General features: G+C 48.1%; 1 protein-coding gene across 7 annotated transcripts in view; it reads left to right on the top strand.

The window, feature by feature from the left end:
- Positions 1-17864, top strand: part of LOC138300179 (uncharacterized) — a 395471-nt gene extending 377607 nt beyond the window's left edge. For all 7 annotated transcript variants that reach the window (XM_069239151.1, XM_069239155.1, XM_069239156.1 and 4 more), the window contains one exon: positions 13738-17864. In XM_069239151.1, coding sequence (XP_069095252.1) covers positions 13738-13949 — 212 coding nt within the window. In that variant the 3' untranslated portion in view covers positions 13950-17864. The remainder of the gene's footprint in view (positions 1-13737) is intronic.
- The last annotated feature ends 8934 nt before the right edge of the window (positions 17865-26798 follow it).

The raw sequence follows: 26798 nt of genomic DNA, 5'->3' as shown, positions 1-26798 counted from the left end.
TATGTGCCCAGAACAAGGAGAACCCCCATAGCTTCATCTCATCTCCTGACTGTTATGTGGTTATGTTCTTACAGCGGCCGAACATGTCTGAAAGCCACATAAAAAAACAATATGGGTCCCCACTTTCTGAGGCCAGAGGTGGGCATGCATTTGATGTCATGCCTTCAACATCTCTGTGAAGCATCCTGCCTTGAATATGTGCAACACGTGTAGCAGGTGCTGTACCGTTTACCCACCACCACCAACAAAGTCTGAATTGAATTAACATTTGCTTCTGCTAATATTATCTTCTTTCACTCTGTTTACAGCCGGAGCTCATGATACATTTTTTTAATTTTGGAACAAGGGGGTGGAGGCCTTTTATTCCGGATGCCTGGGGCACAACCTACTATGGGCTCTGAGAAACTGAGCTAAGTACTACCCCTTCAGCACTTGACTCCCAGTGGTAGCAAAGTTCGAGCAGTCCAAGGCTTCTTTGGGGTAGGGCGTGAGTTATAGTTACCTTAGGGCACAACTTATAATTACTTGAAACAACTTTAACTAGAACTGCTGAATTTCTATGGTTTTCTATGTTTAAAATGTGAGCCTAACTATGCCATCCCTGTAACCTTTGGTTTTCTAAGTGAATTTCTATGTTTTTTTAAATTCTATTTCCTAACTGTAACGTCCTAGTGACCCTTGTTATTTTCAGTGAATTTCTATGTTTTTTTAACGTTAAGTAATTTTAATTAACATATGTAAAACAAACCACCTCTGCGCTTGGCCTCCAGCTGCAGCCAGGCCCTGCAGCCTACCCCATGTAACCCCTGCAGGTACCCGACAACATGCCACAGATAACTTTTCAAGGTGGAACTGCGGAGAAAACACACTTACTTTCCGCTGGCCATGCGCAGGAACATGATCACATTGTGTGTAGAGGTTCGGGAGGGCTTTCAGTAAGCTGTCCATCACCCTAGAAAAGGGCGGGAAGAGCTTGCATGCACTATAGTATGTTGGGCAGGACCAAACAGGATGGGCTTCTAGGTCACTTAACATGCTTGCAGTATCACTATATATGATATTGCACTCTAAAGAGCAAGGATGCAGACACCTTCATCGAAGATTACAGATAACCTTTCAAGGTGGAACTGCAGACAAAACACTTGCTTTACCTTGGCCATGGTCAAGACGTTAGGATAATTTGTACTTTACAGAAGTAAGTGCTTCTTTGTTTGGTGAAGATGTGATCATATTCCTTTGCATCAAAACAAGTCTTAAAAATCTGTGGGAAACTTGTGTGGGGCCTTTTAGAAGACTGTCCCTCAACCTGGGAAGAGGGCATTATACATTGCATACCACTAATGTGTATGGGGTGGGGCTACTAGGCCATTTTACATGCTCATATTATCACTACATAAGATATTGTGCTCAAAAGAACAAGGATGCAAACACCTCCATTGAGGATTACAGATAACTTTTCAAGGTGGAACTGCAGAGAAAACACACTTGCTTTGCCTTGGCCATGCGCTCTGGGGTTGGGGGGGGGAGCTTCAATGTCCCTACAGTCCCAGTGGGCATTACTCCTGCATACAGGGAGCTGCTAAATGTGAAGCTCCCTGCGTGCAGGAGCAATCTTTCATCTGTTTCTCTGCCCGCATGACAGCGGGCAGGGAAACAGATGAAAACTCCTCTCCTCACAAGCGGGAGCAGTTTGACAGCTGGGCCCAGCTTGACGGATCAACCAGAAACCTTCATGCCAGCAACTGAACTAACTGCCATATTACTTTTGAAAGACTTTGTGAAGATTTGTCAAACATCGTCAAAGTTACGGGGAGAACAAAAACTTATTTTCCTATGGAATCTTGGTCCTAACTATAACAACCTACTAGTGGCTGCCAGCAGGTAATGAACATTTTTAATATGAAAAATATATAACGTTCGGTAAAAGTGAAGGATTTTTAAATTATAGGCTAAAAGATTAAGTTAGTATCCTCAGATCGATTAAGTGCCTCAGACATAATATAGTAGGAATGATCAGTGGTCTTAATTGAATTTAGATAAGCTGCAACCTTCCCTTTAAAATTAACATTTTAATTTTTTGTATTTGTTTGTGAATATTTAATCATTTGTGTATTTGTCTGATTAATGCTTGTTTGTGTATTTTTAGTGTATTTGTATTTTTTTTGCGGGTCAAATCATCGAAAAGGCTTAGGCCAGAGTCCGTGGCTTCCAGTAATGACTCATTGGAGGTCCCCGGATTCCAATAATATTCAGTTGGGGTCCCCGGGATCCAGTAATGATTACGTGGGGGTCCACAGAAGTCAAAAGGTTAAAAACCACTGGTCTAGTCTGTAGGACGCTGGCCTGGCTTATAGTGGGTACCAATGGTACTTACACCTTGTGCCAGGTCCAGTTATCCCTTATTAGTAGAGTGTAGTAGTGTTCTAGCAGCTTAGGCTGATAGAGGTAGCTATAGCAGAGTAGCCAAGGCTGAACTAGGAGACATGCAAAGCTCATGGTGACTTATACGTTACTTAAGTGCAGTGAAATGGCTGTGAAATAACATGTGCGTTACTTCACTCAGGCTGCAATGGCAGTCCTGTGTAAAGGTTTGTCTGAGCTCCCTATGGGTGGCAAAAGAAATGCTGCAGCCCTTAGGGATCTCCTGGAACCCCAATACCCAGGGTACCTAGGTACCATATACTAGGGAATTATTAGGGTGTTCCAGTATGCCAATTGAAATTGGTAAAAATAGTCACTAGCCTATAGTGACAAATTTAAAGGCAGAGAGAGCATAAGCACTGAGGTTCTGATTAGCAGAGCCTCAGGGACACAGTCAGTCACTACACAGGTATACACATTCAGGCCACAAACTATGAGCACTGGGGTCCTGGCTAGCAGGATCCCAGTGAGACAGGCAAAAACAAACTGACATACATGTAAAAATGGGGGTAACATGCTAGGCAAGATGGTACTTTCCTACACACACACACCCAAACGAGGGACAATAAGGCTAACCTTGACCAGATGAGTCTTCATTGCCTAAGTGGAAATATCTGGAGAGTCCATCTGCATTGGAATGGGTACTCCCAGGTCTATGTTCCACTGTATAGTCCATTCCCTGTAGGGAGATGGACCACCTCAACAATTTAGGGTTTTCACCTTTCATTTGTTTAAGCCATAATAGAGGTTTGTTGTCTGTCTGAACAATAAAGTGAGTGCCAAAGAGGTATGGTCTCAACTTTTTCAAGGCCCAGACCACAGCAAAGGCCTCCCTCTCTATGGCAGCCCAACACTTTTCTGTAGGGGTCAACCTCCTGCTGTTTAAAGCAACACGTTGATTCTGGCCCTCAGTGTTTAGCTGTGATAGCACTACCCCTACTTCAGAAGCATCAGTTTGAACTATCCATTTTTTTGAGTAACCATGGCTTTTTAGGACAGGTGCAGAGCACATGGCCTGTTTGAGCTCATCAAAAGCCTTTTGACAGCTGTCCATAATACCTTTTTAGGCATCTTCTTTGATGTGAGGCCATTAAGAGGGGCAGCTATAGTGCCAAAATTCTTTATGAACCTCCTGTAGTACCCTGTGCGGCCTAGGAAGGCTCTCACTTGGGTTTGAATTGTAGGGGGAGCACATTCCATAATGGTTTGGATCTTCCCCTGCAGTGGTGCAATCTGTTCCCCGCCTACCAGGTGGCCCAGTTAAACCACTTTCCCCTGCCTTATCTGGCACTTTGAGGCCTTGATAGTGAGGCCTGCCTTCTGCAGGGCCTCCAAAACTTTCCACAGGTGGACCAGGTGATCATCCCATGTGGAGCTAAAGGCAGCTATATCATCTAGATATGCTGCACTAAAGGCTTCCAATCCTTGGAGGACTGTATTCACCGACCTCTGAAAAGGTGCATTTTTCAATCCAAAGGGCATAACTGTAAACTGATAGTGCCCTCCAATGGTTGAAAATGCTGTTTTTTGTTTAGCATCTTCTGATAACCTAATCTGCCAATGCCCTGCAGTTAAATCGCAAGTGCTTAGATACCTGGCAGAAGCCAGTGTATCTATTAGCTCATCTGCCCTGGGTATAGGGTCAGCATAAGTTTTTGTTGCTCGATTGAGACCCCTATAGTCCACACAAAACCTAGTTTCCTTTTTTCCATCCTTACCTTGAAGTTTGGGGACATGCACCACTGGGCTGGCCCAGGGGCTTTCAGAAGGTTCAATCACTCCAAGATCTAACATTTTCTGTACCTCTTGTTTAATACAGTCTCTGACATGGTCAGGCTGTCTATAAATTTTACTTTTGTCAGGTAAACTGTCTCCAGTGTCAATTGTGTGCTCACACCAGGTAGTTGTACCTGTAATCAGTGAGAAGAGGTCAGAGAACTGATCAAGGAGATTTATGCAGTTGTCCTTCTGCTCAGCAGTAAGGCAATCTGCCAATACAACTCCTTCCACTAAGCCATCGGCTTCAGTGGTGGAGAAGAGGTCGGGGAGAGGGTCATTCCCTTCCTCCTGCCCCTCATCTGTGGCCATGAGCAGGGTTAAGTCAGCTCTGTCATAGTAAGGTTTCAGGTGATTGGCATGAAGCACCCTAAGGGGGCTTCTGGCAGTACCCAGGTCTACCAAATAGGTGACCTCACCTTTCTTCTCCACAATGAGATGGGGTCCACTCCATTTGTCCTGGAGTGCTCTTGGTGCCACAAGCTACGATACCCACACCTTCTGTCCTGGGTGATACTGAGTCAGGGCAGCCTTCTGGTCATGCCATTGCTTTTGGAGCTCTTGGCTGGCGTGAAGGTTTTTACTGACCTTTTTCATGTACTCAGCCATCCTTGATCTGAGGCCAAGTACATAGTCTACAATGTCTTGCCGGGGAGCTTTTAAAGGTTTTTCCCAACCCTCCTGCACAAGAGCAATGGGACCTCTTACAGGGTGTCCAAAGAGGAGTTCAAAGGGGCTGAAGCCCACTCCTTTCTAGGGTACCTCCCTATAAGCAAAAAGGAGGCATGACAACAGGACATCCCATCTCCTCCTGAGTTTTTCAGGGAGTCCCATGATCATGCCTTTGAGAATTTTATTAAACCTCTCAACCAATCCATTTGTTTGTGGGTGATAATGGGTGGTGAACTTGTAGGTAACACCACACTCCTTCCACATTGCTTTGAGATATGCAGACATGAATTTACTACCTCTGTCTGATACCACTTCCTTACGGAAACCCACTCTGGAAAATATTCCCAGGAGGGCTTTTGCCACTGCAGGAGCTGTAGTGGTCCTTAAGGGTATAGCTTCAGGATACCTAGTGGCATGGTCCACTACCACAAGGATGAATCTATTTCCTGAAGCTGTTGGAGGGTCAAGAGGGCCAACAATGTCAACCCCTACCCTCTCAAAGGGCACCCCAACCACTGGAAGTAGAATTAAGGGGGCCTTGAGTGTGCCACCAGTCTTGCCACTGGCTTGGCAGGTCACACAGGAGCGACAGAACTCCTTAGTGTCCTCTGACAAATGAGGCCAGTGAAACAATGGAACAAGTCTGTCCCATGTCTTACTTTGGCTTAAATGACCAGCCAAAGGAATGTCATGGGCCAAACTCAGAAGAAACACCCTATACTGCAAAGGGATGACCAATCTCCTGGCAGCTCCAGGTTTAGGGTCCCCTGACTTACTATAGAGAAGGTTGTCCTCCCAATAGACCTTGTGGTTATCAGTGACATCCCCATTTTGCTGTTTGACAGCCTGCTGTCTTAAACCCTCTAGGGTGGGACAGGTCTGCTGTGCCACACTCAGCTCTTCCCTAGCAGGCCCCCTAAACCCAAAAGCTCAGCAGTGTCTGCTGCTAGCTCATCTGGTGTAGGTTCTGCACAGGAAGAGGATTCCTCTCCCTCAAAAGGGGAGTCTTCTGGAGAGGGAGGGATAGTGGGCAAGAATTTACCCTTTCTACCCCTAGCTTTTGGGAGCACTTGGTCCATTTTTCCAGGATCCAAGTTTCTCTGTCCTCCTTGCTTCTGGGCCTGAGCCCTTGTGAGAGCAATGATATGCCCTGGAATGCCCACCCAGCATTGCTGCATGAGCCTCCTACTCCACTTTAGCCTAAGCTGATGTTTCCAAATAATTTCCTAGTAAGTAGTCTACAGGTAAATCAGTGGCTACCACAACTTTCTTTGGGCCAGTAACCCCCCCAGTTGAGATTCACAACAGCCATGGGGTGGCTAAGAGTGTTGTTATGAGCATCCGTCACTTTGTACTGCTGACTAAGTAGGTGTTGTTCAAGGGCAACCAGTTTCTCTATCACCATGGTGACACTGGCTCCTGTGTCCCTGTAGGCCTCAACCTCAACACCATTTATTAGGGGTAGTTGCTTGTACTTGCCCATATTAAGGGGACAAGCAGCCAAGGTGGCTAAATCAATACCATCATTAGAGACTAAAACATCCTCTGTGGTCTCCCTAACAAGACCAACCCCCCACTACATTACCAATGGTGATCCCAGCTACACCCTTTGACTGGCTATTTGTTTTGTTCTTCCTACCACCACTGCTAGTACCAGGGGCACCAGTGGACTCCGTGGGGGTTGTGTTGGTGGGAGCCTTGGTGTTTTTCTTTGGACAAGTGGAATCACTTGCCCAATGGCCTTTACATTTACATAAATAACACCATGGCTTCTTTAGATTGTGTTAAGAGGATTTGGACCCAACTCCCAGAGGATTTTTCTGGGCCTGATGAAGACTCAGTATTATTTTTGTCTTTCTCCCCACCCTTGTCATGAGACTTACCACCCTTCTTCGTGCCATCCTTGTCACCACCTGTATGAGCCTTTTGGCTCACTCTTGTTCTGACCCATTTGTCTGTCTTCTTTCCCAATTCTTGGGGAGAGGTCAGATCTGAGTCTACCAGATACTGATGCAACAAGTCAGACACACAATTATTTAAAATATGCTCTGTCAAAATTAGATTATACAGGCTTTCATAGTCAGTCACCTTACTGCCATGTAACCATCCCTCCAAGGCCTTCACTGAACAGTCTACAAAGTCAGTCCAGTCTTGAGAGGACTCTTTTCTGGTATCTCTTAACTTTATCCTGTATTGTTCAGGGGTTAAGCCAAATTAATCTAGGAGTGCATCTTTCAAAACTTTGTAATTGTTGGCATCTCTCTCCCTGACAGTAAGGAGTCTGTCCCTACCTTTGCCAGTAAAAAATAGCCACAATATAGCAGCCCACTGTCTTTGAGGGACCAACTGTTCCATACAGGCCCTCTCAAGTGCAGAAAACCACTTGTTTATGTCATCCCTCTCCTTCTAAGTGGGGACAATCTTGTGCATGTTTCTTGAATCTGTTTCTCCAACAGGATGAGTACCAATATTGCTGCTGTTGCTGCCACCATGGGGAACTAACCCCAACTTCTGTCTCTCTCTCTCTCTCTACATCTAAAGATTCCCTATATAAGGCCAACTGCTGCTGTCTTAGCTTCAGTCTGGCCTCTTCCAACCTCAGCTTTCTGAGGTCCCTGTCTAGGGTGTTGTCCTCAGGGTGGGAGGTTTGGGAATTATCTGACACAGACATAATGTGAGAGTGGGCAGAAGTGGACCTTTCTCTAACTACCTGAACCCTAGTGACCTGGTCTTTTGCAGTGAAAGGTCCCCTGCTGATGTGTGACCCCCTCCCACTACCAGCTTCACTAGGTGGTCTGATAACTGAAAGGTCTTTGGAAGTACCCTCCCCAGAGTCCTCAGGGCCCTCCCCTGATTCTACTTGGGTACCCCCCTCCTCTGACTCCTGATCCTGGGTTTGACCAGTCTGACTCTGGTCACTTTCAAGGAAAAGGCTAAGAAGGATATCTTTAGTAGGGTTCTTACCAATCCCCAAACTTATTTCTATACAGAGACCCCTCAGACTTTTAAAGTTTAGCTTATCATAAGTTGTCTGCACAACTTTGGGAGTGGCCTCTACCACAGACATGGTGAAAAGAAAGAGGTTAGGGGTGAGAGAAAAAGTTTAGAAAACTTTTAAAGAAAAGAGAGAAAACTTTTTCACATTTTTCAGAAACTTTTTAGAAAGTTTTTAGAGTGAAAGTAAGACTGTTAAGGTTACTTGTGTATATTTCCAAGTATTTCGAGTATGGTTTTCTTATGAAAAGCACCAATGACAAAGTGGTAAAGAAGTTACAAGTACTTATCCCACCACTGCACCACCAATGTAGGAGGCTGGCCTGGCTTATAGTGGGTACCTGATGGTACTTCCACCTTGTGCCAGGTCTAGTTATCCCTTTTTAGTAGATTAGTAGTGTTCTAGCAGCTTAGGCTGATAGAGGTAGCTATAGCAGAGCAGCTTAGGCTGAACTAGGAGACATGCAAAGCTCCTACTATACCACTTATATCATATAGCACTATATCATAAGAATCACAATACTCAGAGTTATTGAAAATAAAGGTAGTTTATTTTAGTGACAATGTGCCAAAAATATCTCAGAGGATATACTCCCTTAGGAGGTAAGTAAAATACACAAAATATACAAAGCAAACCAAATCAGGTAAGTAAAACAGTCAGAAAGTAGTGGAAACACTGTATAATACAATAGGTTCCAATAGGCCTAGGGGCAACACAAACCAAATACTAAGAAAGTGGAATGCGAACCTCGAATGGATCTCTAGGCTAGTGTAGTGTGTAGAGGGTCGCTGAGAGTAAGAAAACACTTAGGATGTAAAAGATACCCCACCCCAAGACCCTGGAAAGAAGGAGTAAAAAGTACTACTATTTCCCCAGAAACACACTAAAGTCGTGATAAACGATTTTGCAAGGACCACAACAGACTGGAAAGCTGAGAACCTGCAAAAGAAGGGGACCAAGTCCAAGAGTCGCAAAAGTGTCCAGGTGGGGCAGGTGCCCACTAAACCCCGGATGAAGGTGCAAAATGTCTGCCTCCAGTTGGAAGAAGCTGAGGATTCTGCAGCAACGAAAGGAGGTAGGAGATTCTTCTTCGTGCAGAAGATGTCCCACGGCGTGTTGGAGGATGCAGAGTTGTTTCCTTGGCAAAATACCGCAAATAAGTCATGCTAGCTGCAAGAGTCACTGTAGGAGAAAAAGGGTGCTACCTGGGTCCAGGAAGGACCTGAATGTCGCCACTTGGGAGAGGAGACAGAGGGGGCCCTAAACAACGTAGAGAACCCACGCACCAGCAGGAAACAGCCGCAGAAGTCCTTGAACACTGGATCAAGAAGTCTGAACACAGCAGTCGTCTCAACACTGCAAAAGGAGGTCCCACGACACCGGAGATCAACTCAGGGAGCTGAGCATTGCAGGACAGAGTGCTGGGGGCCTAGGCTCGGCTGTGCATGCAGGATTTCTTGGAAATGTGCACAGAAGCCCTTGTAGCTGCAGTTCACGTGGTGCACAGGATTACTGTCTGGAGAGGGGAGGCAAGGACTTACCTCCTCCAAATTTGGACATTTGGACCACTGGACAGTCGGGGTCACTTGGGTCCACCACCTGTGTTCCAGGGGCCACGCTCGTCAGGATGAGAGGGGACCCAGAGTACCCGTGAAGCTGAAGTGTGGTTCGCCTGCTGAAGCAGGGGTAAGATTCTGTTGACCAACTGGAGATTTCTCTATGGCTTCCAGTGCAGGGTGAAGGCAGGCAGCCCCCAGAGCATGCACCAACAGGAAACAGTCGAGAAAGCCGGCAGGATTACGTGTTTCAATGTCGTTGGTAGTCTTTTGGCTACTTTGTTGCAGTTTTGCAGGCGTCCTGGAGCAGTCAGCGGTCGATCCTTGGCCGAAGTCGAAGAGAGAAGTGCAGAGGAGTCTTGCTGGATTCTTACAAGTCATTATCTGAGATAAAGCCTACTGGAGAGACCCTAAAAAGCCCTCAGAGGAGGATTGGCCACCTAGTCAGGTAACCACCTATCAGGAGGGGTCTCCGAAGTCACCTGCTGGCTCTGGCCACTCAGAGGCCTCCAGAGTGCCCTCACACCTCTGGAAGCAAGATGGCAGAGGTCTGGGACACACTGGAGGAGCTCTGGGCAGAATCCCTGGGGTGGTGATGGACAGGGGAGTGGTCACTCCCCTTTCCTTTGTCCAGTTTCGCGTCAGAGCAGGGACTAGGGGTTCCCTGAACTGGTGTAGACTGGCTTATGCAAGGAGCGCACCATCTGTGCCCTTCAGAGCATTTCCTGAGGCTGGGAGAGACTACCCCTTCCCAGCCTTTAACACCTATTTCCAAAGAGAGAGGTTGTAACACCCTGCTCTCAGAGGAAATGCCTTGTTCTGCCTTCCTGGGACTGGGTTGCTCAGACCCCAGGAGGGCAGAACCCTGTCTGTGGGGTGGCAGCAGCGGTAGCTGCAGATAAACCCCAAAGAGCTGGTTTGGCAGTACCCGGGGTCCATAGTGGAGCCCCTGGGATGCATGGAATAGGCTCCCCAATACCACATTTGGAATGGGGGGACAATTCCATGATCTTAGGCGTGTTACATGGCCATATTCGAAGTTACCATTGTGAAGCTACATATAGGTATTGACCCATATGTAGTGCACACGTGTAATGGTGTCCCAGCACTCACAAAGTCTGGGGCAATGGCCCTGAACTATGTGGGGGCACCTTTGCTAGTGCAAGGGTGCCCTCACACTTAGTAACTTTGCACCTAACCTTCAGCAAGTGAAGGTTAGACATATAGGTGACTTATAAGTTACTTAAGTGCAGTGAAAATGGCTGTGAAATAACGTGTGTGTTATTTCACTCAGGCTGCAATGGCAGTCCTGTGTAAAGGTTTGTCTGAGCCCCCTATTGGTGGCAAAAGAAATGCTGCAGCCCATAGGGACCTCCTGGAACCCCAGTACCCTGAGTACCTAGGTACCATATACTAGGGAATTATAAGGGTATTCCAGTATGCCATTTGAAATTGGTAAATGTAGTCACTAGCCTATAGTGACAAATTTAAAGGCAGAGAGAGCATAAGCACTGAGGTTCTGATTAATAGAGCCTCAGTGACACAGTTAGTCACTACACAGGTATACACATTCAGGCACAAACTATGAGTACTGGGGTCCTGGCTAGCAGGATCCCAGTGGGACAGGCAAAAACAAACTGACACACATGTAAAAATGGGGGTAACATGCCAAGCAAGATGGTACTTTCTACATAGCCATTTTAAAAACTGTGCTTGTTTCACAGGCAAAACCAAAGGTAAGTTCTGCTCATGTATTTTGTGAAGACTCACTCTCATTCACATCATGCTTTTAAAACCAGGGATTACTGTCATTCAGATCATGGTTAAAAAACAACCATGACAATTCTAGTCGTTTTGACTTTTGTGTAGTGAAACATTTAATAACAACAGCATAGGGAGCAGCACTGGAGCCTTTCTTGATACACAGAATAGGTAAAGGAGAGGTGGCAGCAGCCAGAGTAGTAGTATTTGCTTCTGTCATATACACAGAACAGGTGCAACAAAGGTATTAACAATGCAATCTTCCTTTCCTCACAGTATAGGTTCCCTGGATCATTAAGAGTATCTCAGCCCCCCCTCCCCCCCCTCCACTACAGACACAGATGGGGCAACAGCAGTAGAAACACTCCCATCTTCATAGAACAGTTACATCAGAACAGCAGCAGTGCAAGCTTTCCTCTCTAACATGATATATAGAGCTTCTGCAACAGCAGCACGAGCATGCAGCCACTTCTGCCCCTTATAGGCAGGTACTAATCAGGCAGCCGAAGTGCAAGATGATGCTTCCTCTCAGAACAGTGATAGCATGGCTATAAAAAACAAGCTTCCCTGCCCTGCACAACAGATTCAGAACAGCAGCAGTGCAGCTTTCCTCTTTAACAGAACATGTACAATTAAGACGTGGGTGGCACATAATGTAAACACATCTCTGGATCAGATGCTTAATCTAGTGAGATGAGTGTATAGGTTGATGACTGAGTGACTATGTGAGTGCTGCCACTGCTCTGCATTTGATTGTAAAGCTATCACTGCTGTTTCTGGCACATCCTGAAATCCCCCTTGCGGTCACACTGAATCCTGCTGTAATTTATATAACTCCTGTTGCTGACATATCCTCAGGGACGGCTCCTACGCAATGGCGAAGGAGTGTTGCCTCCCTGGCTAAGAGCCAGGAGTTGTAAAATAAAACAATATTTAATTAATGTTTTAGCATGCAGCTGCTGGCTCAGCCAGCCACAAGTGCAGGAAGGGGGGGCTGGCACAAGAGTGATGGAGCAGAGTCTATGCACTGTAAGTGCGCATGTGTTTGCCAGGCTGTCTCTGGCCGGCCAAAAATGCATGTGCACTTAGGTTTCAAAACTGCACAGATTCCCATGCAGTGTCTGAGCAGCAGAACAAGCCGCTCAGACCAGTTCTGACGCTGCTTTCATGCTAGTTTTAGCATGAGAGCATTGTCAGGATTGCTGGGGAGCATGTGCTCCTGTGCTGGTGTCCCAGTGAATGGTGGGACACCAGAAGAGAAGAGGAGCACGAGGCAGCATCGGTGTCCGTGAAGGTAAGTTTTTTTTTATATATACATTTATTTTTTTTAAACCCCCCGGACGCGCGCTCTCACACTGCCACTCAGAAATATTTGCTATCATTTAGCATTCTACCATTTCAAAATCATATGGTCCTCCCACATAAACATTTCTCTCCCATACATCCCATTTCTGTATCAGATAATGTCCTCTCACCTTCCTAGCTGTTGCCTCTTGCTTTTTATGCGCTCCCACGATTTCCCTCTATCCTCTTATACCTTACTCAGGACTTGATTTAGAGTTTGGCGGATGTGGTTCCTCCGTCACAAACATGATGGATATCCTATCCGTCGTATTATGATTCCATTTTATCCTTTAGAGATCTTGATACGGCGGACGGGATATCCGTCATGTTTGTGACGAGGTCACCCGTCCTTCAAGCTCTAAATCAGGCCCAGTGTCTTTATTACTTCTTCTAGCTCATCACTCATACTTTTCGCTTCCTGATCATCATCTCTTTATCCTCTAATATCTGCCTTTCTCATAACTTCCATTCACATATCTTTGACTCCCTTTCTTGTCCCTTCCAGGATCCTTCCCTCTGTCCTGCACAACCCTCTTACCATCTCATGCTCACTCGCACCCTCGATCCTCATTGAACACTCTGGGGTCCCACATAAATACATTGCATTCCTTCTCTAAAGTATTCCTTTTCCTACCAAACCGCTCTTACTTGCCCTCCTCACACACATTATCCTCCCCATGCCCCATTCGCCGCTTCTCACACACATCATCTGTTTTTATCTCTTATTTACACAGACTCACACCCACAAAGGATGGTTGTGTGTGTTTTTATAAACGCGTTTTCACCAGTGTAAAGATTGGATGAATATCTTTAAACTTACACTGGTGAAAACAAAGCTGTTTCACAGGCAGACAATGTGAACTTGATGGGTCTCTCTGCTCATGGCGGCTGAAGAGAAAATCCTATGCATGATTGTAGGCTTAAATCGGTGCAATGATGATTTCAGGACGAAACAGAGATACACTGAAAAAGAAGCAATGTGAAGGTTTGCAGCCTTTTAGAAAATGCGGGACCTTGTGCTGATTCCTTGGACGTGCACCTGGGTGCAGTGTGATCCCAGGTGTTGCACCTTTTTGAAATGTTTAAGTGGGGAGAACGTCGGAGAGTAGGGTGTTTCCTAGCTGTGAAGCCATTGGATGAACAAGGAGGATTTGAGACGTGAATGGAACCAGGCTGAGCTGTCTTACGAAGTTGTTTTTGTTTTCTTTTCAGGTGACGCTTCGGATGTGCCGAGTGGGATCCCGTGTTCGCAGTGCCAGGGGATGGCCCAGAGTGAGGAGGAGGTCTGCCTGAAATATATTCTCGCCCAGCAGTCGCGCAATCTCCAGCTGGAGGAGAAGAAGCTGCTGCTGGAAATAGAAAAACTCCAACTGGAAATCAAGAAACTGACTCGGGAAAACTCCTTCTTTACCTGCAGGGCCTGAGGCCCAATTCTCCGTTCTCTTGCCCATGCTCCATCGAAACCCCGTTCACACGTTACTTCCTAGTTTCCTCTCTTTCTTTCACAAAGTGAGGGACATTTCTAGAGATCTGTTGTTGTTCTTGTACTCTCCGTGTGAAAAGCTTATTTTCAGAGTGATGCAGCACATTCTGCGCATGATGGGGCGTGTTTTCGTTTATTTCTGTGCTCTCCCAGTGTATAGTAGAGTCACAGGATAACGGCCCCTGGCTGTAGTTAACTCTACACTCTCCCAGTGTGTGACATATTACTCACCTCTTGGAATGCGCCTTTTGTTAATCCCTGTACTTTTCCCACTCCTCCTGTGCTCAGGCATTGTAATGCCCCTTTCACACATTGAACTTCCCTCTGGAGCATTCCTGGAATTGTCAGATGCAGCAAATTCGAGGTCCGATGGGGCCATTTTTGGGTTAATTAGTTCACGTTCACTTTCTGATCGAATGTGTCCTTATTTTTTTCATGTATTCTTCCAGCAGACAAGAAATTCAAATCTGGACGGCTTGTGCCGATATTAATGTTCAGTACTCCAGTTTTGGGAGATCTATAGCTGGGTGGATGTTTTAGTTAATTCTCTACTTTTATGGTGTGTGGCAACATCATAGCCAATGGGTTCTGTTAATTCCGTGTTCCCTCACTGTGCACTTTCGATGCCTCATATTACCTATCTGTATGCATTTTGTTTATTCTCCCATTGTACAGCATGTCTTTAGCGTGAGGGCATGGGTCTTTAGTTCTTATTTCATGCTCCCAGTATCTGGGGCACGTACAGTCACGTATAGATGGCCCATTCACAGCTTAAGGGCATCTCTTTTAATTTATTTCCATGTTCTGTGTTTATGGCCTGATGGGAAGTGCCCTTACTTAATCCTCTACTGTTCGGGCGCATGAAAAGTGTGATAGGACTTAACTAAATATTTCATTACTATACACTCGATGTGAGCAACACTTTCAAAACAAGATTAAATATGTCTGCTCTGTTTCTGTACTTTGCGTACAACACAGGTGCTGCCTGAATGGCTGTGTCCTTCCTCCCACTAAGTGTAGAGAACATTCACAGGTGCTGCAAATACGGAGCCTGAGGCGCCCTACCTCGTATTCATTCTGTGCCTTTCCCAGCCACAGTCTGTAGTAATGAGTCGTTGTTTTTAATTTACTTTATATACAGCAAATAGACTGATTGATAGTTTGTTATTAGCTCCATATTCTCACGGTATAGATTGTATCCACCGTCTGATGTCATTTCAGTGGATTTCTAAAACTCGCGGATGTCTTGACTATGTATTTTCTCGTAGTAATAATCATTCACAGACTGATGTGAGGTTTCTTCAGTTCATTGCATGCTCTCCCGTTTTAAGGTACAGTTACTACCTGATAGAACACATCCTTGGTTTTGTACATGGTACATATAGAGCCTGACGCGGCGTGTTTTTAGTTAAACCTGTTGGGTCCTGTATTATGGTATATAAAAGCCTGATACTTTTTTTTAGGTAAGTTGTTTATTCTCTCATTGTAAGGCATTCTTACAGCCGGATGGCATACATCTATAGTTGAGTCCACATTTTCCAAACCATGGTATATTCATACTCTGGTGGAGATCTTTATTCATTCTTCCATGGCGAGTCACACTAAGAACCCTGTGGGCTGTGTCTTTAATTCTGCACACTTCTAGGCGCACTCGCTGACTAATGAGTTGCGTCTTTGTTAATTACATTTTTGTCTTAACTTACAGAGCGTTAATAGCCTAATGAGGCACATTTAATTTAGTTTCTGTCCTTCCCGTTTGTGTATCACTTTTTACAACCCCATAGAGCGTGCCGTTTTTTACTCCTACTATGCTCTGCCGACATACATTTCTTCTTCTGGTACTGTTGTAATATAAGGTGCTCAAGTAGCTTGATGGAATATGTCTTTAATTAATTTGCACTCTCTTATGTAGTGCAAGAAATTTCACGACAGGATGGATTGCGTCTTTAGTTCTTACTCTCCTGGAGTATGTCACCTATGCAACATAATGTGACATGTGTTTATGTATTTCCTTACTTTCCCAGTATACAAAAGTCACAGAGTGAAGGCAAGTCCCTTCTCTTAGTATCGTGCTCTTCTATCGTACATCACGTTTACAACATTATAAAATGTACCTTTACTTAATTCTGATGGGGTCCCAAAATCTGACATATTCACTGCTAAATGGGACACACCTTCAGTGTACTCCTGTACTCTTCCGGTCTGTTTATTCCTCTTCTGTCAGGGTGTAAAACAGTACATTGATCTCCTGATGGGAAGTGTCTTCGATTTAAATCTGTACTCCCCCGATAAGACCTTCAACGCCTCATAGGACGTGCCTATGGTCAGTGCTGTACTTTTATATGGCACATGTGGAGTATGTAGAGCACGTCAGTGGTTAATTCCTGCCAACTGTCGGTGTAAGCTGTGTTCATGGGCCTATGAGAAATGTCTTCTATTTCGTAGTATCCATCCCGTTTACAATCAGACGGAATGTGATTTAGTTAATTGTGATGTTTACTAAGTGGGAACAGCACATTCCCAGTCTTTTGAGACTTGCCGGTACATATTACCCTGTTCTGTCAGTGTAAGGTATAATAAATGGTGAGTGCCTTTGCTTAATTTTTTGCTCGCCCTGTGTAAGTCACATGCACATCATCATAATGAGATAAGTCCAGCGCCGGCCCTAGCTCGGAGAGCGCCCTAATTGGGAAGAAATTTGGCACCCTTGCATGCTTCTGGTAAATGAAATAAGGCGGCGAAGGGTTACTTTTGTGTTCCATTCAATCTCTTGTGGGTTACTCCTTTGCGTATTGCCTCTTCTCTTCCGGTAAAATACTTGTTCAAATTAAGATGGATGTGGTTTTGTTTATTCCATGTCTTCTGTGCATAAGGCCACGTTCAGCCTGATGGGTCACACCTGTAGTTAATTCCTTTACTCTCTCGATGTATTGTACTTGGCAGAGGGCTGGAAAAGTTTAAGGTCTTTCTGATTGCAGAAGTGCGTGGAATTCCTGACATAATGCCTGTTAGGCCCTGCACTATATGTGCACAGCACAGTCAGAATCCGATAGGACTGTTCAGTTCGTTTTCTTTCTCTCCATTTGTGCGAAATTTCCTTTACAATCTCCTATCAAGACACTTTCTTAATCTGATGGAACGTGCTTTACTCAAGCCCATGTTACCCTAGTGTGAGTCACAATCACACTCTGGTAGGATGTGTCTCCAGTTAATTCTGTACACCCATGATGCACACTTAGCCCTTAATGAAGAGTGCCTTTAGTTAACTCGTGCGTTGTCTCAGTGTATGGTCCAATAACTGCTCGACCAAGCATATTTTGACTTAATACCTTCACTTTCTAATTTCCTTGCGAGGCCGCCTTAAGCACATTTCTGTTCCTTCCCAGTACATAGCAGTCTGATAGGACGTATCTTTTGTTCCTATCTTGTTTTCTCAGTTTAAGGCACTCTTGTCGCCTCCTTGTACTCACAGTGCACAGCTAACTTGCGGCCTTCAGGAGTAGCTCTTCGTTCGTCTCGTTACTAGCCATCTAGAAGGCATGTGGGAATGTGTACATAGGTCATATCTTTACCCTGCCACTGTTGCTGAAACTATCACCCCTCGAAAGCGCGGTTGGTAGTTATGTGATTTTTGTTTTCGGTGTGGTTGGGGGTGAGGGTTGATGTTTTAGCACATGGCGACTCTCTGTCAGATTCTCCACTCCCTGGATCGAGGAGGGCGGGACTTCAAGAGCCAAGATTAATGATGCTTTCCCAGAGAGAAACAATCACAGGTCTGAATTCTTGCGTAGGTTTATGCATTTGTTTTGTAAGAAATACGTAATTGTTTACCATAAATAAATTTATATTTTATCAACTTAGAAATGACGCATTATTGTTGATCTTGTTTTGAATTCATTTTTGTTGCACATTGTGATGCATAGTAGACCTCATAAACACTGTGGCCCTCATTACAACCCTGGCGGTCGGTGTTAAAGCGGCGGTAATACCGCAAACAGGCCGGCAGAGAAAAAAATGGGATTACAACCGTGGCGGAAACCGCCAACATAGACAGCCACTTTAACACTCCGACCGCCACGGCGGTATAAACAAACACTGCGGCGGTCACCGCCAACAGACAGGCGGAAGACAAAGTACCGCCCACTGTATTACAAGAGGCCTATCCGCCATCTTTTCCGGGGCGGAACCAACGCTATCAAAAGCACAGCGGAAACAGTACACAGAAAGGAAAACACTCACCTCTCAACACCCTACGAGGAACCAGGACACCATGGAGCCTGAACTTCAGGTGTTACCCATGTTGGTTTACCTCCTCTTCTACCAGGAGTACGAATGGCGTCAGCGGCGACCACAGTGAGTACTGCACCTACAACACAGGGGAGGGGGGAGGAAAGAGTGACACACACACGCAACATGCAACACTCCCACCCTCACCCTCACCCACAACAACATATACACAAATACATGCATCCACATTACATATACACCCCCTCACCTCCTGGAAGAACACAAGGACAAAAGGAAATGATTGTAACAATTGTAATCATGAAAAATCCATTAGACAAAACTCCAAATTCAGTATATACAAATATGTACACCAACTACACAAGTCCGGATAGTGTACTAATCATTGCCCGTCGACCGCTGGGCCCAAAATGCATGGGTGAAGCCCACACATGATACCTGACTCGAAACAGAGAGAACACTGCTGGGGCATCAAATCGAAAATACACAGGCACCTCAGGGGAGTGGGGGGACACCTCAGCCTGATGTACGCACGATGCCACTGCTGCACAAGGGGGCTCCATGCCCATTGCTGTATCCTAGGGAGTGCAAAGCCACAGTCTCTCAAGTCTCTCCAGTGGGTGGGTTGCCCACTGCTTTATTCTATGAAGTGCAAAGCCACAGTCTCTCAAGTCTCTCCAGTGGGTGGGTTGCCCACTGCTTTATCCTGGGGAGTGCAAAGCCACAGTCTCTCAAGTGGATAACAGTCTCCACTGGTTCTGGAGGGGGCCTGAGTGCTTCATCCTGCCAAGGACTGAGGTAGTGGATGTATCTCTTCACTGGTTCTCGAGGGGGCCTGGTGCCCAGGGTGCTTCATCCTGCCAAGGACTGAGGTAGTGGATGTATCACTTCACTGGTTCTGGAGGGGGGCCTGGTGCCCAGAGTGCTCCACATGCAGTGTGGCCGGTACAATTCCCTCACCTGGGTGTGCGTGCCACGAGATTGGTGAGATTCAGGTAGCATTGTGTGCCATGGAGGCAGCAACATACCCAACACTGATGCGGCATCGCCTTCCACCTGCAGGTGCAAACAGTGATGGAAGTCATGCCTAATGGAAGCTGCCAAGGGTCCAGGAACTCTCCTCCAGCCTCAGACAACTGACCTCTGGGGATGGGAGCCATGTCAGCGGTGGTGCCTGTGTCCGAGGACGCCACGGGGCCGGTGGCGGTGCTTGTGGCGGTGTCTGTGGCGGCGGTGCTTGTGGCGGTGTCTGTGGCGACGGGGCTGGCGGCGGTGCATGGGTCAGCACCTGCTGAGGGACACAGCAGGACATCTCCTGCAGCCTCGGACGGCTGCCCACTGGGGAAGAGGCTGGGGACTGTCGCTGAGGCTGTAGACATGCCGGGGGTGGTGCAGGTGGCGGTGCTTGCAGCGGTGTCTGTCGCGGCGGTGCTTGCGGCGATGTCGGTGGCTTCGGTGCATGGGTCAGCACCTGCTGAGGGACACAGCAGGACGTCTCCTGCAGCCTCGGACGGCTGCCCACTGGGGAAAAAGCTGGGGACTGTCACTGAGGCTGTAGACGTGCCGGGGAAGGTGCAGGTGGCGGTGCTTGCGGTGGTGTCTGTCACGGCGGTGCTTGCGGCGATGTCTGTGGTGGCGGTCCTGGCGCGGTGCATGGGTCAGCACCTGCTGAGGGACATAGCAGGATGTTACCTCCAGCCTCGGACGGCTGCCCACTGGGGAAGAGGCTGGGGACTGTCGTTGAGGCTGTAGACGTGCCGGGGGCGGTGCAGGTGGCGGTGCAGGTGGCAGTTGTGGTGACGGGGCAGCTAGCGGTGTTCGCCGCCATACAGGTTGGCGTGGTCATGGACAGAAAGTGTGACACTGGTCCCTCAGTCGGTGCCACCATGCCCTCTCCTGAGCTGCTCTTCTGCTTTTGGGCCTTCCCCAGCTTTGATGGTGCCGCAGTTGTCTTGTCACTATCCCCTTTTGTTTTTGCTGAGCCCCTGGTGGCTGGTAGGTAAGGCTTCTCCCTCTGGGATGTGGGCACCTCTTTCATCTTGGCAGGTGGCGGAATGTCCTTGCCCTCGCTACGTGGCACACTGGCAGCCCCGATGGGTGGTGCACTCGATGACCCCGCAGTTGCTGGCACCACTGTGCCTGGGGATGTGGTGGCTGAGGTGCTGGGCTGGGACCTGGAAAGCCTGGCCCTAGGGGAAGGACTGGGGGGAGGTGTAGGGAAGAGGTCAATGTTAGCCAGGAAGAGTTTTTTACACACACTGGGATGGGAAGATGGAGGGGGGGTGGGGGTGGAGGTAGAGGTAGTGGTTGTAGGAGGTGTACATCTGCTGAATTTGGGTAAAGGTGCATGGGACGGAGGTGGATGGCTGTTGGGTGGGTGTGTGCCTGTGTTTGTGTACTTTGGGAGGAGGGCTCACTGACACACTGGGAGAGGACACTGGGGATGTGTGAGTGGTAGTGGGGGTGGTGAGTGCACGTGAGCGGTGTGTGGTGATGGGCGTGCTGGTGATGGAGGTAATGGATGAAGATGTAGTGCATGCAGGTGTGAGTGGAGATGAGACAGGGAGGGAGGAGGAGGACGTGGAGGAGGGGGACACAGTGGAGGAAGTGGATGTTGCTGTGTCTGCATGGGGATGGTGCTTGTGTGAGTGCCTGTGGGATGTGTGGTCCTTATGTTTGCCATGTCCACTCTTGTGTGTTGATGAGTGTGCATGCTGGTCTGATGGTGTGCTTGGGATAGGCTGAGGTACAGGGGATTGGGTCTGGGTGGAGGAAGTTGGAGGGGGGAGGCTGGACACAGGGACAATGGCTGCCATCAGTGCTGAGGCCAGAGCCTGAAATGCTCTCTGTTGGGCTGCCTGCCCAGAATGAATGCCCTCCAGGTATGCATTTGTTTGTTGCAAATGCCACTCTACACCCTGGATGGCATTCACAATGGTAGATTGCCCAACAGTGAGGGATCTCAGGAGGTCAATATCCTCCTCACTGAGGGCAGCAGGGCTGACTGGGGCAGGGCCTGAGGTGCCTGGGGCAAAGGAGATGCCCACCCTCCTGGGTGAGCGGGCACAGGACACACGCTGATGGGCTTCTGGGAGGGCGGTGCTGGTGGGGGGGGGGGGTGGCGGCTGTGCCTGTTGATGCGGTGGGCACAGAGGTGCCCGCTACGGCAAGGGAGCTCCCATCAGAGGAGGAGTCGCTGTCACTGTTGTCTGCTTGTGTCCCCGCCGTGGAGCTTCCCTCGCCCTCCGTCCCACAGGGCCAAGTGGGTTGCAGCTCCCTCTTGCTCTGGTGCCAATGCTCCTCTGCCTGATGATGCTATTGCACACTAGAACAGGGAGACCACAAAAAGGGGGTGGGGGGAAGACAGAAGAAACACATGTTCAGTGCATGCAACACCACTACTGTTGGCGGACACAACACACAGGGAGTAGCCCTCTGCACTACGCCATGCACTGACAGTTCCTAGAATTTTCAGCTGACCATGGGGTACGAGGCCCAAGACCAATTGCTGCACACCTGGAAGTCACAGGAGCCTGACTAGGTGTAGAGGGCTCTTACCACATGTACCATCGTTGCTTCCAGACCCAGGTCACAGCAGCACTTGCAGTGTAGGTCCTCTCCTGTTGAAGGTCAGGTATCAAGTGAGTGAACAGACAGAAAACGGTGGTCACGTCCGCGGCGGCGGTGCGTACCGTTACCACCAGCGTACATCGTCATTGGCTCCTAGGACCCATAGGGCCCAATGTTAACCAATGCAGAATTGCGCCGCGGTCTTCGACCGCCCACTGCAATGGTGTACATCGCCAGCGCAGTTACCTCATATCCCCTTGTCCCACCTTACAGGTCAGGCAGCCGCCATTTCAGGAGGCCACATGGGATGGATGTTAACTGCGTCACACCTATCTAGGCTGGGAATATAGACAGATACCGGCACATTGCAGATTACAAACGTTTCTGCAAATAACACATTGTGATACATCAGTGTTGGATGACTCTCTGCTCGCTGTTCTCCTCCATGGGGCACGTCCGCTGGGGCAGGTGATGAGATGGCGGCATCCTCCGGTGTACAGAACCCTGGTGGACCTGTCAACAATGGAAGAGAGACACATCCTAGTCACATACAGACTTGATTGTGGAGCAATCCAGGAACTGTGTGCCCAGTTGGAGCCAGACCTGATTTCATCTATCCACCATCCCACAGGAATCCCCCCTCTAGCGCAGGTCCTGTCTGTACTCCATTTCCTGGCCAGTGGGTCTTTTCAAACAACAGTGGCCATGGCATCAGGGATGTCCCAGCCAATGTTCTCCAACGTGTTGTCCAGAGTGTTATCTGCCCTGCTGAAACACATGCGCAGCTACATCTTTTTCCCTCAGGTGGAGGATTTGCCCACAGTGAAAGGTGACTTCTATGCACTGTGACATATCCCCAACATCATTGGTGCCATTGATGGTACACATGTGGCATTTGTACCCCCCGCAGGAATGAACAGGTGTATAGAAACCGGAAGAGCTATCATTCCATGAATGTGCAGATAGTGTGTTTGGCAGACCAGTACACCTCCCATGTGAATGCCAAGTATCCTGGCTCTGTGCATGACGCTTACATTTTGAGGAATAGCAGCATCCCTTATGTGATGGGGAAACTCCAGAGGCACTGTGTGTGGCTAATAGGTGAGGCCAAGGTCCCAATACAGTTGACATAGGTGTCTGGGTATGGGGCGGTCCCTAAGGGTTAGTTTGTGTCTAACAATTGTCCCTCGACATTTGCAGGTGACTCTGGTTACCCCAACCTGTCATGGCTACTGACCCCAGTTAGGAATCCCAGGACAAGGGCAGAGGAACGCTACAATGAGGAACATGGGCAGACTAGGAGGGTGATCGCATGCTCCTTCGGCCTCCTGAAGGTCAGATTCCAGTGCCTCCATCTGACAGGTGGCTCCCTATACTACTCACTGAAGAAGGTGTGCCAGATAATCGTGGCCTCCTGTATGCTGCACAACCTGGCTTTGCAACGGCAGGTGCCTTCTCTGCAGGAGGATGGGCCAGATGGTGGTGTTGTGGCAGCTGTGGCGCCTGTGGACAGTGACGAGAGGAGGCAGAAGAAGAGGATATCGACAACCGAAACAACATCATCATACAATACAGGTAAGAAGATGTAACTGCTTCCCTCATCTCATACTATTGTTTGAGCTAGCATAAGTCTCTCATTTTCATTCAGTGTATGGACCCTGACTTGTCACTTTGACTTTCCATTTCACAGATCTGGGTCCCGCTTTGTGCCCTCTGCTATGTTTACTGCTGGCCTACAGCTGTGTTACATTGGTATGTGAACAAGTACATTGACATTGCTATATTCCATAGTTATTGCAATTACACAATTGTGAAAGCACAGACTGACTCCAGATTGTTTTGTGATTGAAGTGTGTTTATTCCTGTGCTAATAAGTGGAGGGGGTTGTAAAATTGGCTGGGGTGATGGTGGAGGAATGTCCATGGCAGAGTCCAGTCTATTTGTTTCACAGGTGCATTGTCCAAAGGGGCATAGGAAGTGGAGCAATGGCAGTTCAAGGATGGACAGGGTGACATAGTGGGACAGAAGGGTGACATTACGGGGGTCTAATTTCCTGGCGGGGGTCTTGGCAATGTTCTCTGTCTTGTACCAGGATCTCAGGGACCGTTTGTGGGGTGGTCCTCCATCTGCAGGGGGTGGGGTGCTGGTGTCCTGTTGTTCCTGTGGCGGTACCTCCTGTCCACTAGCGCCGGCGGAGGTGGAGGGCTGTTCATCACCCATGCTAGTGTCAGGGGCCCCTTGTTGTGCCACTGTGTCCCTCCTGGTGTTGAGAAGGTCTGCCAGCACCCCTGCAATGGTGACCAGGGTGGTGTTAATGGACTTCATGTCCTCCGGATCCAAAGGTAGTGTTCCTCCTGCAGCCGCTGGGTCTCCTGAAACTTGGCCAGTACCGTTGCCATGGTCTACTGGGAATGATGGTAAGCTCCCATGATGTTGGAGAGTGCCTCGTGGAGAGTGGGTTCCCTGGACCTGTCCCCCCCCTGTCGGACAGCAGTCCTCCCAGCTTCCCTGTTATGCTGTGCCTCTGTCCCCTGAATCGTGTGGCCACTGCCCCAGGTCCCTGATCGTCCTGTGTTAGTGGGATTCCCTGGGTTCCCTGTAGTGGTGGACACACTGCTGATTGACGTGTCCTGGGGACAGAGGGATGGGCCCGCTGGGTGGGTGCTGTTCTGGTGTTTCCTGAGGGGGAGACTCTGTGGTGGCTTGTGCCAGTGGCAGGGGAACCGACTGTCCCGAGGTCCCAGATGGGCCGGGCTGGTCATCTTGATCCAGGCGTGCAGAGCTGCTGTCATCACTGTGGGCCTCTTCTGTGGGGGGACTGGATATGTCTGGCACCTCCTGTCGGGTGACGTTGGGTAGGGGTCCTGTTGGGGTGTAAATGCATAGTTATTGTATCTGTGTGTGCCATCATGTGCAATGGGTGAGTGACCTTCTACTCCAGTGTTGCATTATTGGCTTGGTCCTTGTGTGATTAGTGATTTTTGAGCATGAGTGAGTCTCTGTACTGGACATGCTTGGGCGATGGGTGTCCATGCATTGGTGTTACATGCAGGGCTTGGTGTTTTGGGATGTGTGGGTTGTGTTGGTGGGGTATCTGTGGGTTGTTGGGGTGATGGGTGTGAGGGTAAGGGTGGGAGTATGTTATGGCATGCAGGTGGGGGTGGGGGATAAGGTAGTAAAGATTTGCCTTACCAGAGTCCAGTCCTCCTGCGAAGCCCTCAGGATACATAATTGCCAAGACCTGCTCCTCCCATGTTGTTAGTTGTGGGGGAGGAGGTGGGGTCCACCGCCAGTCCTCTGTACAGCAATCTGGTGTCTGGAGACCACAGAACGCACTTTCCCCCTTAGGTCGTTCCACCTCTTCCTGATGTCATCCCGTGTTCTTGGATGCTGTCCCACTGCGTTTACCCTGTCGACAATTCTGCACCATAGCTCCATCTTCCTTGCAATGGATGTCTGCTGCACCTGTGATCCGAATAGCTGTGGCTCTACCCAGACGATTTCCTCCACCATGACCCTGAGCTCCTCCTCAGAGAACCTGGGGTGTCGTTGAGGTGCCATGATGTGGTGTGGGTGATGTGTGAGGTGGTGCCTGTTCTAATGTTTGAGGGGATATGTCGGTGTGTTTTGTTTGAGGTGCGTGGATGTTGTGTAAGTGATGGTGTTGTGTGTCTGTGGATGCTGGTGTTGTTTTAGGTGGTGCCTCTCTCTGGCCTGCTTTCAAATTTCTGGTAGTAAGGGTTTGTGGGTAATGTGGGTGTGTGTGTTATATTGGATTGGGTGTGTGGGTATAGTGTGTGTATGTGTATCAGATGTGTGTATTTCGAATTGTCCAATGTGGTTGTGTTTTGTATATGTGTGTGAATTTTGAGCGTGGCGGTGTGTGACACCAATGGTTTACCGCGTTGATTCATGGGTCGTGATACTGTGGGTGTATTCTTGTTTGCGTGACGGTGTAGGTTTTGGTATCGCCAGTTCATCACTGACCTTTGGTATGGCGGACTTGTGTGGGTGTCTGTATTGTGGTGGATTCTGGGCTGTGGGTCGTAATACCTGTAGCGGAATTCCGCGGCCGCAGTGGTATGTTGGCGGTCTTCTGCACGGCGGTAAGTGGGATTTACCGCCAGGGTTGTAATGAGGGCCTGTGTGTGGACGCTTTTTTGCCTGTCTGTGAGTGATGGACCTGTTTTTTGTACTTGGGTAACCTTTGGTAATAGCCAGGTTCTCTGTCCTTACATTTATTAGCACTTTCGGAAATCCTTTGTATTCACTTCATGGGATTCTAAGAATCCCAAAGCTCCAGACATAATTTATTTTCCAGTGACCCGGAATACACTATGTTTTCGGAAGTCGAGGCTTTCAACACTCCCTTTCCGGTTGCTTTGTTGGTGATTTGTTTGCAGCATAGGGTCTGAGGAGTCATATTCGTCTGTGGTTCTTCACGTGCTTCTTTGGTTATTTGCTCTCAGCGTAGGCTCTTGGGAGTCATATTCTTCAGTGGTCCTTCAGTTGCTTCTTTGGTGATTTACTCTCAGTAAGCGCTCTGGAGAGTCATACTCTCAGGTGGTCCTTCAGTTGCTTCTTTGGTGATTTGCTTTCAGCATAGGCTCTGGGGAGTCATGTTCTTTGGACTTCTTTCACTTGCTTTTTTGGCAATTAGCTCTCAGCATAGGCCCTAGAGTCAAATTCTTCAGTGATTCTTTGTCTGGAATTCACCATAGGCGGTCCAAGCGGTTGGAATACTTGTGTCCAAACATGAATTTCTCTTTTGTAGATAAACTCAGCCAACCCCGCAACAGGAGTACCCTGTGCCCAGTGTACTTTTGTGGCAGTACATTGGGATCTTTCAAGAGGCCTCATTGCACTGCTGTCCCATCAGGGAAGAATAATTGACCCAAGATTACTGAAGCATGCACAGAAGTGCCCTTTTGATCACCACGTACCTGAGCCTGACCTAAGGCATCAGTTTGGTCGA

The sequence above is a fragment of the Pleurodeles waltl genome, chromosome 6 (genome assembly GCF_031143425.1).
Source record: "Pleurodeles waltl isolate 20211129_DDA chromosome 6, aPleWal1.hap1.20221129, whole genome shotgun sequence".
NCBI lineage: Eukaryota > Metazoa > Chordata > Amphibia > Caudata > Salamandridae > Pleurodeles > Pleurodeles waltl.
This window is presented reverse-complemented; position numbering and strand designations above follow the sequence as displayed.